Raw genomic sequence first — 10,758 nt, forward strand, 5'->3', positions numbered from 1 at the left:
ACACCATCAGAAAGTAGAGATTTCAACGAAGAAAAAGCCCACCGACGTTTTTAAAAAAGCAGATATTTTGACGTGAGAATTTTCGATTGAAAATTAGGATGCTTTTTCGATATTAAGTAAAAATAAGGTGAAAAAATAAATATTTCAAATCAAAAAAATTACAGCGTGTTTGGGACATAAATAGGTAAGTTTTCACCAAATTTCGTGAAAAAAAAATTTGTTTGTAAAAGATAAAAATAAAAAACCAAAAACTTGGTTATTTGAATTTTTCACATAAATTTTGAGGTTATGTGAAAAAAGTGTAAATCCATAAGACTTGTAGGTTTTCCGGAAATCAAGGGAAACCGTTTTTTACCCTTCCCCTTCCCGACCTCAGATCGCCCGTAAATTACTTTTCCTTTCATTTCTGTTATATTCTCTTTCTTTTCAAATGCGCTTCATCCTACTATAATTTTTTTTGGTTTCAAAAATTATCGACCCTGGTCTAATACGCTAAAATATTATTTTAATCAGAAATTAAGTTGATTGATTAAAACTTGAAACCAGATTTCAAGTACTGTTACAAATACTTTTTTATAGACTAGAGAAAAATGTGTTTTTCCCGAATTAACTTTATTAATATTTTTAAACTTGAATATCTATCAACAAATTATTTATAATCTGCTGTTTTTACGTGCTAAATTAAAGTATATAAATTTTAATAAACAAATCGAAGGCTTAACTATAATAAATCAGTCATAATGATGAGTTAATGCTCTTCCTGGTACATATACATTTTCATAGATAGCATTTGATGCAAGAGGAATAAATTTAGATTTATATTGAAACATATAATTTTTTTTTCGTCATAATTTTCTCTCCTTCAAATGGATCGTAATATTACTTTACGAAATAACTAGAGCATCATAAATAGAGTTGTCAGAACTGAGCCGCGGGACATAGGCGTACGTATTATTTATTAAAAAGCAACAAATTAAATTGTCTACGATACACCACCATAAACACCAACGGATGGGAATTAGTTACGCAACATCCGCACGATAACAAAGGCAACAGTATACTAACGTGACAGGAACGTGAAAAGCGTTCTGAGGCAGCGGCACACGCATGTCTCGGTTGACAGCCATAATCATAAACTACCAAAATTTACTATGTTGAATGTGGATGTATACAATGAATATGGAAAAGAAATATTGAATAGCACGTTAGTTTTCTCAAATTTGCATCCCGAAAATAAAATAAAAAACCTTCCGTTGTCCATTTTATTGAATAAAATACATATCTATTTTAACTACTTAGATATTTTGTTGGTAGACTTAAAGGTTGCTTATGACTAGACTACTTAAAATCAGTAACAGCGCACTTAGTACATTCGTAGTGAAGGGACTGTTTGCTCCTGAGATCTCCTCACCCTCCAGCCACACCCCTATCAGCCTGTTAACTTCCTCCCTGGCTTCAACTAGTTGCGGCAGATCCTCGTCGGTGGCGGCGTACATGTTTGAACAGTGTGCGGTACCTAGAATAACACAATATGAAAGAGAAACTGCTAGAGCAACTAGGAACATCTGAATTGTATACGCAAAAATTTTATTTCGGAATTGAACCACACATACCATCGATAAATATAACTGGCGACTCTGAATTAGTGGTTTCGGTGAGCCCCATGGGGTACCAAGGGTCGTACGATCCGTGAACGAACACCACGTTTCGTACGTCGATGTCGTATCCACCGAAATGTGTGTTTATTTGCTCAATTTGTCCGTTTATGTAGCTCGTGTTGAATTCTGGTCCATAAACGTCTACGCATAGGTTTGTAAAGAACTCGATGGGGTACCTAGTGCCGAACACTTGCTCTTCCTGGCTTGACGTTTGGTACCATCCGTACTCTGAGCAGGTTTGGTAAATCCACTGACGCACTTAAATCATAAGAATTATATGACTAATACATATTTAGGTACTTTAACAAAGTCATTATTGCACTTACAGCAAATACATAAAATATATTTAAAAAAGCACAAATCAAACACATTCGTTTGCTACTCACTATTCCCGCTGGCTGTGATAGTTGTATCACTCAGGTAGTCCACTGTGTTCTGGTACTTGTAATCCAAACACGTGGACCCGTAGAACAATTTATTCACCTCTGCCAGCCTGTATACTTCGTCGCCGTAAGTCTCATTGACCAGAATATCGCACAAGTCGTCCACGGAAGTTGTCCGGCCGCTGTTCTTGTTGTACTGCGCAACGTAGGCGAAGACGTCGTCAGTAAGCTTCTCTAGGAAATTGGCTATGTCCGATTCGGTGTTAACCACTTCTATGTCATCGCATAAATTGAAAAGAGCAGTGATATTCTCGTCGCCTGGATTGTCTACCAGTTCTTCAAGTCGAGTGAATGCCGTTTTAACCGTTTCGACGCATTCTCGACTGTACAGGGCTAGATCGTCCGCAACCACTTGCAGGTACTCTAAAAATGGGAACATATCGGTAATGCCAAATTAAAACAAAACGTTTCAATAGAGAAATGGGTGCGAATGCATGCATGCGCGTGCGTAGAAGTGTAGACGTATAGAGGTTTAGAGCTTTAGATGTATAGAGGTGCATATAGCTAGAGGTGTAGAGGTTTGTAGGTGTTAATTTTAAAGATGTCGGTTTTTAGATATGTTAATTTTAGACGTGTTAAGTTTCGATGTGTTGGCTTTAGATGTGTTAATTTTAGATGTGCTAATTTTAGACGTGTTGGCTTTAGAGGTGTTAATTTTAGACGTGTTAAGTTTCAATGTGTTGGCTTTAAATATGTTAAGTTTAGACGTGTTGGCTTTAGAGATGTTAATTTTAAAGATGGCGGTTTTTAGAGGTGTTATTTTTTTTATGAATGTAGATTTTTGAGATGCTTGTGTACACACTGTAGATTTTTGGGTGTGTTAATTTTTGAAGGTGTACATAGGAGAAGCTCAGTTTCAGAGATGTGTTATTTTTAAAAGGGTTAGTTTTAGATGTCAATTTAAGATATCTTATTAGATGTTAAATTTAGCTGCGTTAATTTTAGACGTGTTAAATTTCGATGTGTTGGCTTTAGAGGTGTTAATTTTAGACGTGCTAACTTTAGACGTGTTAGCTTTGGAGGTGTTGCTTTAGACGTGTTAAGTTTCGATGTGTTGGCTTTAGATGTGTTAATTTTAGACGTGCTAACTTTAGATGTGTTGGCTTTAGAGGTGTTAATTTTAGGCGTGTTTAGTTTCGATGCGTTGGCTTTAGATGTGTTAATTTTAGACGTGTTGGCTTTAGAGGTGTTAATTTTGGACATGGCTGTGATTCAATTAATATGTTATACGTACCAGGAAAATCTAGTTGTGCGAACAAAGGCCCACTGGCGGACATGGCTCCTTGAACCAGATGCGGATATTTTTGTCTCAACCAAGCTGCTAACGAACCAGCGTAAGATCCCCCGAACACTATCCATTTTGCGTCTTTCGTGAGGTTGTACTCCTGATTCATACCATTAATGAAAGTCGCGGTGTCCTCCAAGGCCTGTCTGCTTGACAGGTATCTTAAGTTTTCCGTGCTCAAGTCACTGCAAAATAGATTTTTTTTATTGCGCCCGTTGTGGGAGTTTGTTTGGCATCACTCACCCTCGAAAATGACTTCAAATTTAATCTAATTTTGTTATATTTGATTTATCTAATAAGATGAGATTAGCAACATATCGTTTATTAAGTTTTGTTGAAAGACATGTTTGTTGAGAAATCAAGGTTTGTAGCATCTAGCATTTATAAATATATGAAAAGTTTGGTTGATTTTCTTAATCTGGCATAGCATTGATGACTTTAATCTCTAAAGAATGATTACTGATTGAAATTATTAATCCTCGATTAAGATATACAAATACGTAGGAATTTTATGTCTTTAATATTTTGTTTAAAAATTATTTCATCACAACTTCAGATATTTACGATTATTTTCTAACGAAAATTAATTGAAAATCAGTTATATCGTAAAATTGTAAGATCAAGATTATTAGGTGCTACAAATCTAAGCAAATTCACCCACAAGTTTTAGACACAAGTCATATCTCCATCCAGAAAAATCTGGTTTATACTTCATTCAATTTGCTACAGCAGCAGTCAGGCTCATGAATCTTTTTAGTTCCTCCAGATTAGCGTCTGAAAGGTAGAGAATACTTACTCAAACGGATGACTGACGCCATAGAATCTGTGCTCTAGCTCGAATAAGAGAGCTCCGTACTTTTCAGCAGGTTCTATCCAAGCCCCACCTGTCATCCATGAAACAGAAGCCTGACCCTCGCCAGCAATCATTAGAAAGATAGTCTCTCTTTCCGTGGCATTAAAATATTCTGTATTGACGTAATACCGCTGAAGAAAAGTAAAAAAAAATAGTATTAGGGTCGTCCTGATTTTGATAAACAAAGTTTACGATACTACTACTGATAAGTTTGATTTATTTAATCGCCTTTAAACATAGCAATCCGATGGATTTAAGATTATTATAGAAACGGCTATAAAACAATAAACAAATATTAAATAAAGATTCACTGAGCTAGAAAACCATATAAAAATAATCCATTATAACGTATATGTAATGGAATGTTTGGATTATTTTATATTGGCTCAGGGCTAGAATCGTTGAATCTTGAAGACAAAGACATATTTCTCTTTTGAATTATACAAAGCAGAAGAATATCCTTCAAAATCTAAATACTTGCAACGATTGTTATATTATAACGTACCTGCGACCAAACAATCGTATTTGAGGGATCGAAATGGTCCAGTCTTTGCGTAAAATAATCTGTAGCCACTTCTACTCTCGACACTGCGACTTTTGGGGGAGGTATGTCGTACCCAAGCAGATGCCCCCTAAAAACGGATTCGGAAGACAGCGCATAGCTGACCGAAAATAATATTAAAACTGTAACACCGAGTTTCATCATCTCAGACGGCAAACTGATTCCGAAGCGATAGATGAGATGATGGATGGTGATTAAGAGATTATCGTTTCAGATTTATCTGAGGGACCCATATAAAAATAAATTAGCAGTAAATGTGTCACAGTTGAGTAAAAATAAGAGTATTATTACAATTTTTCTACATTTATTGCATTTTGAATAAACTTTTAAGATCAACCAATCAATAATTAAAGTTTGTATATTACAAAATTACATGTAACTAACAACAGTACGTTTAAAGTGGAGTTAGTGGCGTCATTTTGGAGAGTTTCTTGAGTCCTGATTTTTAGCCCTAACCACATTCCTATCAGCCTGTCAATTTCCTCCCTAGCTGCAGTTACTTGAGGTAAGTCGTTTTTAGAGGTTCCATACATGGTTGCACAGTGAGATGTGCCTAAAATTCAAACCAAAGTTGTTAAATTGATCCTAATATTGGAGTCAAACTATTCGTTCTTCAGAAAGGTTAAAACTGGAACATACCATTGATAAAAATAACTGGGGACTTTGGATTGGTAGTTGCCGTAAGCCCCAAGGGGTACCAAGGATCAGAAGACCCTTGAACGAAAACCACCCTTCGTACATTGATGTCGCGTCCACCAAAATGTGTGTTCGTTTTCTCAATTTGACCACTCATGTAGTTTAAGTTGAATTGCGGCCCAAATACATCTTCGCAAAGGGATATATGGAAGTCGACGGGTACTCTAGTGCCGAATACTGCTTCCTTTTGGCCCGTCGTATGGAACCAACCAAATTCCGTACAAGTCTGGTACCACCATTGTCGTGCTTCAACAATCAAATCAAACCAAAATTATTACCATTAAAAAGAGTGCGGTAAGGACAAATGAAGGGACTGACCTGGTGAATCGGGTGATACAAATACGTTGCGCGCGTAGTTCACAGTATCCCTATATTTAAAATTCACGCATTTCGATTTATAAGACAATTTAGTCACTCTAACCAGTCTGTTTATTTCGTCGCCGTAAGCCTTGTTGGTAAGGATATCACATATGTCAGCTACGGAAGTTGCTTTAGGATCATTCGTGTTATACTGTACTATGTTGGAGATGACGCCAGCAAGTGCTCGGAAAAAATTAGCTACATCTAATTTGGTGTTGAACCGTCGAATGTCGTCACATAAATTAAAAAGTATTGTGACATTCCTAGCACCCGCGTGACTGTCTATCATTTTGTCGAGTCGAGCGAACGCCTTCTTCGCCGCTTCGAAGCATTCTCGACTGTGCGAAGCTAACACATCAGCGACCACATGGAGGTACTCTAAAATTAGAATTGTGCTTTGATAAACGGAAAAAACCATAGTCATAGTTCTTGATCAGTAGGGCCGTCAGAACTGAGTCGATAAGAATTAATTACACGATAACAAAGGCAACAGTATACTAACGTGACGTGAACGTGAAAAGCGTTCTGAGGCAGCAGCACACGCATGTCTCTGACAGCCTTATTAATCATTATTAATTCATCGTACAGGACATTCTAATTTTTTTACTTAAACTGTGCTCATACCGTGAAAATCCAGCTGCGCATGTATCGGGCCGCTGGCGGACACAGCTCCTTGAACCAGATGTGGATATTTTAGCCTCAACCAAGCTACCAATGCCCCGGCGTAAGATCCCCCGAACGCTATCCACATTGCGTCTTTGTCGAGATTGTATTTTTGGTTTATACCGTTAATAAAAACGGCAGCGTCCTGTAAAGCCTGTCGACTTGATAAGAACCTTAAGTTTTCAGTTCTCAAGTCCCTAGGAAAAAAGATTTTTGATTGCATGTGGTTACTGAGCTTTGTTTTTTATTGAATCTGTAGTTTGTGTTGTTCAGTACATTGGATCGAACGGAGTTTAGTCAGTTTACTATTGACTTTTGTTAACCGTCAACTCAAATTAAAAATAAGTGGAAAGTGGTTCGAAAGCTGTTGGAACTTCTTACCGAAAAGGTTGACTGACACCGTAAAATCTGTGTTCTAACACAAACAAAAGTGCTCCATATTTTTTAGCACTCTTTATCCACGATCCTCCTTTTAACCAATCCTCGGAGGCCTGACCTTCTCCAGAAATCATCAGGAAAATAACGTCCCTTTTCTCGGCATCAAAATACTTGTCGCTTACGAAATATCTCTGAAAAGAAGCAGCACTAATACTTTTATGGTAAGTTAAAAAAAAATTACATTACATCAAAGTAGAACATAGGTGTTTCTGGGATATCGTGTTTTCTATATTCACAACGTACCTGTAACCAAATCCTCGTGTTAGAGGGATCGAAGTGGTCCAATCTTTGCGAAAAATAACCCGTGATCACGCCTGCTCTCCATTCAGTGACTTCTGGGGGAGGTATATCGTACCCCAGTAGATCCCATCTGAGAAGGAATTGATCAGACAGCGCGTGGTTAACCGAAAATAGTATTAAGACTGTGACACTGAACTTCATTGCGCTTTACAGCAGCAGTTTTAGTAAGTAAAACCACTCTGATCAATGTTAAATGACACTTACTGATTTTTGACTACTCACTTTATTGAAACGTATTAGTCCACGGGCCCACGTACAAAGAAAAAAAAATGATTACCAGCAAGCTTTAACTTTGCGTGCAGCTTAAGTTTGACGAGTCTCCCAAGATTTGACTACGAGGAAAATTCAACAGTGGTAAGTTTTCCCGTGATTTTCAGGAAAACATGTCAATCTGGCATAAACATGTGACTACGAGGAAAATTCAACAGTGGTAAGTTTTCCCGTGATTTTCAGGAAAACATGTCAATCTGGCATAGACATGGAATGTTATGACCAGCACCTTTTTTTTTAAGTTTAAATGAGAGATATATTTTTTTAAACCCCCCAAAAAATTTGTCCGACAAAAATGTTGGGTATTTTGAGTTTGTCCGCCAAAAAGATTGGAAAATTTGCCTTAAAAATGGGAAAAATTTAACTATTTTTGTGGTACCTAATATTCATTCCGCTATAAAATAATTTTTTAATGAAAAAATAAAGAAGAATAAATAAGAAAATTATCTTGTTAACAGGAGCAACAGAAATTGAAATTCATAAATAATTATGTCTAACTAATTTAATTAATCTCCATCAAAATGATTTCTTTGTTCAAAAAACTTATATGTACATTTTATTTTATAAACTATTGTAACTATTTAAAAAAAATGGTAACTGTACAATGAATGCATACATTTTTGCTTGTGTTTTTTTAAATTAAAATTCGTAATCTTGTTTTGACAAACAGTTTACACAGTTTTGTTCTTGAAAAACCAATTAAACCAATTTTAAAAATATTATTATACATTTATCAAAGCGTTTATTATAAGATTGTCTTGTTGTAAAGTATAAATCCTTAATGGGAAATGACTTTGCAGCACTTAAAACCTGCTGCCAAAGTTCTTAACATGTGTTTATAGTTTCTCCATAAACAACTGATTTCATGTAACTCCAAAAACGGAAGTCTCGGCATTCCACCTCACATTTATGTACATACAATTTAAATTAAGATGTAATTTTAGGTACGAATAATACTCAATGGACAGTAGCATACAAATGACAGCAATAAGACAAGTTGAATATGTCAATTATTATTTGATTTTCGTCCAAACTTAAGAAACTTCACCGCTAAATTAATAATAGTATAGGTACTTCATTGTAATTTAATTCAACAGCATTGGAAGTTTCAAAGTCAAATATCTCGAAAACGGTGCGAGACAGCTGGTTTTATAAAGTGTAGCTTTTTTGTGTAAAAAAAGTTGGAAAATAAGAATTTGATGAGATGAGATACCTTAAAAAAGTTATGTCATTTTTAACACATTCAATCTACTGCAGCTAGCGCCCTCTATGAACTTTAACCAAAATGTGAACACATTTCAATTCCTCTACTTAAAGAACTCCAAACCTCAAAATTTTGTGAGGATATTTGCATTTGTTAAGGAATAAATGAAAAAAAACTAAAATAATNAAAAAAAAATAACGTTATAAAACTTTTGAATCCAAGGTTTGTGGAGGCCCTCAATGTGTGGGGGTCCCGGGACTCTCGCCCCGGTTGCCCCGCCGTTAATCCGGCCCTGAATAAGATACTTTCATTTCAAATCTTATTACCAAACCCTCCCAGAAAAATCAGCTTGCTGGTTGATACCAACCATAATGGCACCAAATCGACATATTTGGAGTGAAAATACCAACATTTTTGTCGGACAAATTTTTGGGGGGTTTAAAAAAATATATCTTTCATTTAAACTTAACAAAAAAAGTGCTGGTCATAACATTCCACGTTTATGCCAGATGGACATGTTTTCCTGAAAATCACGGGAAAACTTACCACTGTTCAATTTTCCTCGTAGTCAAATCTTGGGAGACTCGTCAAACTTAAGCTGCACGCAAAGTTACAGCTTGCTCGTAATAATTTTTTTCTTTGTACGTGGGCCCGTGGACTATATATCTTGGCATTACATTTTTTTAGTTGTTATTGATAGAAGTTTACACACGATTCACTTGAATCTTGAATTCGCTGAGGCACAAAATTCTAATTCAAACTGTCAATGTCACGAACATAAACAATTTGACACTTTCGATCAACTGAGGCACCAACAAGTGACTGGAAGTAACGCGAAAATAAAAAAAATGTAGATATTCATATTTCAAATATATTTAAATCAACAGTACGTACATTACATTTTGTTCATAACCAAACTACTTAAAATAAGGTGACTGATGTCGTCTCAAAGTTTAACTCCTAGCCAGGCACCTATCAGTTTCTCAACCACCGCTCTAGCTTTAATTAGTTGAGGTGGATCCCTCTTAAAGGGGGGATAGAGGACCGCACAATGAGAGGTACCATTAATGTATATAACTGGAGACTCATGATCAGTGGCTTTCGTAAGACTCATGGCTTTCCAAGGATCGTACGACCCCTGAACGAAAACGACGTTTTGTACGTCAATTTCGTATCCGCCGTAGTACGTGTTTGTGTATTCAATTTGACTAGTTAAGTATTTTGTGTTATACTCTTTTCCAAATGTATCTGTGCACATCTTTGTGAAGAACTGGGTAGGAGCCTTCGTTCCGAATACCTGTTCCTTTTGGTTTGTAGTCTCGTACCATCCGTACTCGGTGCAAGTTTGATAAAACCATTGACGCACTTGAACATAATTGTATTGTTAACATATAGGCTATTGACTATGTACTTTAGATAGGAACTACAACGTAACAGAAATTTTATTGTTTGATATGTTCAATAGACCCTAAAAAATGATGAAACCGCGGAGTGCTACCTTTTAAAGGGGTGAAAGAACGAAGTAGAAAGGTGGTATTTTCAGTATTTTGAGTTTTACTCGAAAACTATGTATTATTTCTATACAGGGTGTTCCTAAATAAGTGTCGCAACGGAAAACTGTAAATTTCTCTTGAAAAAAGAAACATTTTTTTCCTCTTCCATTTTTCTTTCCGGGCTTTCGTTTTCGAGATACAGGGTGTCAAAACTTTAATTTTTTTTTAGTTTTTCAGCAAATTCTAAAGCGCCAAAAGTCAATTTTTCCAGTGGCGTAAAATTTAGGGGGGGAAAAACCCTTACGATACCTTAAAATCTCCACCACTGGCACGTCCAATGAATTCGAGAAGGGTGCGAAAAAGTAGCTATTAATAGTGGTAATGTGTGTACAAAAGCTCAGTCCTGTAGTTCAAACGATTCCTAAGATATTGGCGAAAAACTAAAAAAAAATTAAAGTTTTGACACCGTGTATCTCGAAAACGAAAGCCCGGAGAGAAAAATGGAAGAGGAAAAAAATGTTATTTTTTTTTAT

The 10,758-nt window shown here is 36.0% G+C and overlaps 4 protein-coding genes across 5 annotated transcripts in view; all 4 read right to left on the reverse strand.

Annotated features, from left to right (window-relative positions):
* Positions 1 to 1,248: 1,248 nt before the first annotated feature.
* LOC108911048 (putative serine protease K12H4.7) lies at positions 1,249 to 4,973 on the reverse strand. Its single transcript, XM_018715873.1, has 6 exons — positions 4,745 to 4,973; positions 4,183 to 4,370; positions 3,336 to 3,571; positions 2,045 to 2,464; positions 1,614 to 1,916; positions 1,249 to 1,516 (listed from the first exon to the last, which is right to left on the reverse strand). Exons 1-6 carry the CDS (start codon positions 4,943 to 4,945, stop codon positions 1,317 to 1,319), a joined length of 1,548 nt encoding a protein of 515 aa, XP_018571389.1. The 5' UTR covers positions 4,946 to 4,973; the 3' UTR covers positions 1,249 to 1,316.
* A 120-nt stretch (positions 4,974 to 5,093) lies between these two features.
* LOC108911049 (putative serine protease F56F10.1) lies at positions 5,094 to 6,318 on the reverse strand. Its single transcript, XM_018715874.1, has 3 exons — positions 5,816 to 6,318; positions 5,441 to 5,743; positions 5,094 to 5,354 (listed from the first exon to the last, which is right to left on the reverse strand). Exons 1-3 carry the CDS (start codon positions 6,279 to 6,281, stop codon positions 5,149 to 5,151), a joined length of 975 nt encoding a protein of 324 aa, XP_018571390.1. The 5' UTR covers positions 6,282 to 6,318; the 3' UTR covers positions 5,094 to 5,148.
* A 146-nt stretch (positions 6,319 to 6,464) lies between these two features.
* On the reverse strand, positions 6,465 to 7,399 carry LOC108911035 (putative serine protease F56F10.1). The gene is made up of 3 exons (XM_023455349.1): positions 7,202 to 7,399; positions 6,902 to 7,089; positions 6,465 to 6,717 (listed from the first exon to the last, which is right to left on the reverse strand). Exons 1-3 carry the CDS (start codon positions 7,397 to 7,399, stop codon positions 6,465 to 6,467), a joined length of 639 nt encoding a protein of 212 aa, XP_023311117.1.
* A 2,187-nt stretch (positions 7,400 to 9,586) lies between these two features.
* Positions 9,587 to 10,758, reverse strand: part of LOC108911036 (putative serine protease F56F10.1) — a 5,262-nt gene continuing 4,090 nt past the window's right edge. For both annotated transcript variants that reach the window (XM_023455346.1, XM_023455347.1), the window contains one exon: positions 9,587 to 10,097. In XM_023455346.1, coding sequence (XP_023311114.1) covers positions 9,679 to 10,097 — 419 coding nt within the window. In that variant the 3' untranslated portion in view covers positions 9,587 to 9,678. The remainder of the gene's footprint in view (positions 10,098 to 10,758) is intronic.

The sequence above is a fragment of the Anoplophora glabripennis genome, unplaced genomic scaffold (genome assembly GCF_000390285.2).
Source record: "Anoplophora glabripennis isolate ALB-LARVAE unplaced genomic scaffold, Agla_2.0 scaffold640, whole genome shotgun sequence".
Taxonomy (NCBI): domain Eukaryota; kingdom Metazoa; phylum Arthropoda; class Insecta; order Coleoptera; family Cerambycidae; genus Anoplophora; species Anoplophora glabripennis.

Excerpts from the sequence above, each read along its gene's own strand:
- LOC108911049 (XM_018715874.1), bottom strand. The coding sequence starts at position 6,281 with ATGACTATGGTTTTTTCCGTTTATCAAAGCACAATTCTAATTTTAGAG. Across the intron at positions 5,744-5,815 it reads TGTATCACCCGATTCACCAG|CACGACAATGGTGGTACCAG; the intron begins GTCAGTCCCTTC and ends TGATTGTTGAAG. Across the intron at positions 5,355-5,440 it reads CCCAGTTATTTTTATCAATG|GCACATCTCACTGTGCAACC; the intron begins GTATGTTCCAGT and ends TTTGAATTTTAG.
- LOC108911035 (XM_023455349.1), bottom strand. The coding sequence starts at position 7,399 with ATGAAGTTCAGTGTCACAGTCTTAATACTATTTTCGGTTAACCACGCG. Across the intron at positions 7,090-7,201 it reads ACACGAGGATTTGGTTACAG|AGATATTTCGTAAGCGACAA; the intron begins GTACGTTGTGAA and ends GCTTCTTTTCAG. Across the intron at positions 6,718-6,901 it reads GGTGTCAGTCAACCTTTTCG|GGACTTGAGAACTGAAAACT; the intron begins GTAAGAAGTTCC and ends CTTTTTTCCTAG.
- LOC108911048 (XM_018715873.1), bottom strand. The coding sequence starts at position 4,945 with ATGATGAAACTCGGTGTTACAGTTTTAATATTATTTTCGGTCAGCTAT. Across the intron at positions 3,572-4,182 it reads GGCGTCAGTCATCCGTTTGA|TGACTTGAGCACGGAAAACT; the intron begins GTAAGTATTCTC and ends TCTATTTTGCAG. Across the intron at positions 1,917-2,044 it reads TATCACAGCCAGCGGGAATA|TGCGTCAGTGGATTTACCAA; the intron begins GTGAGTAGCAAA and ends TTATGATTTAAG.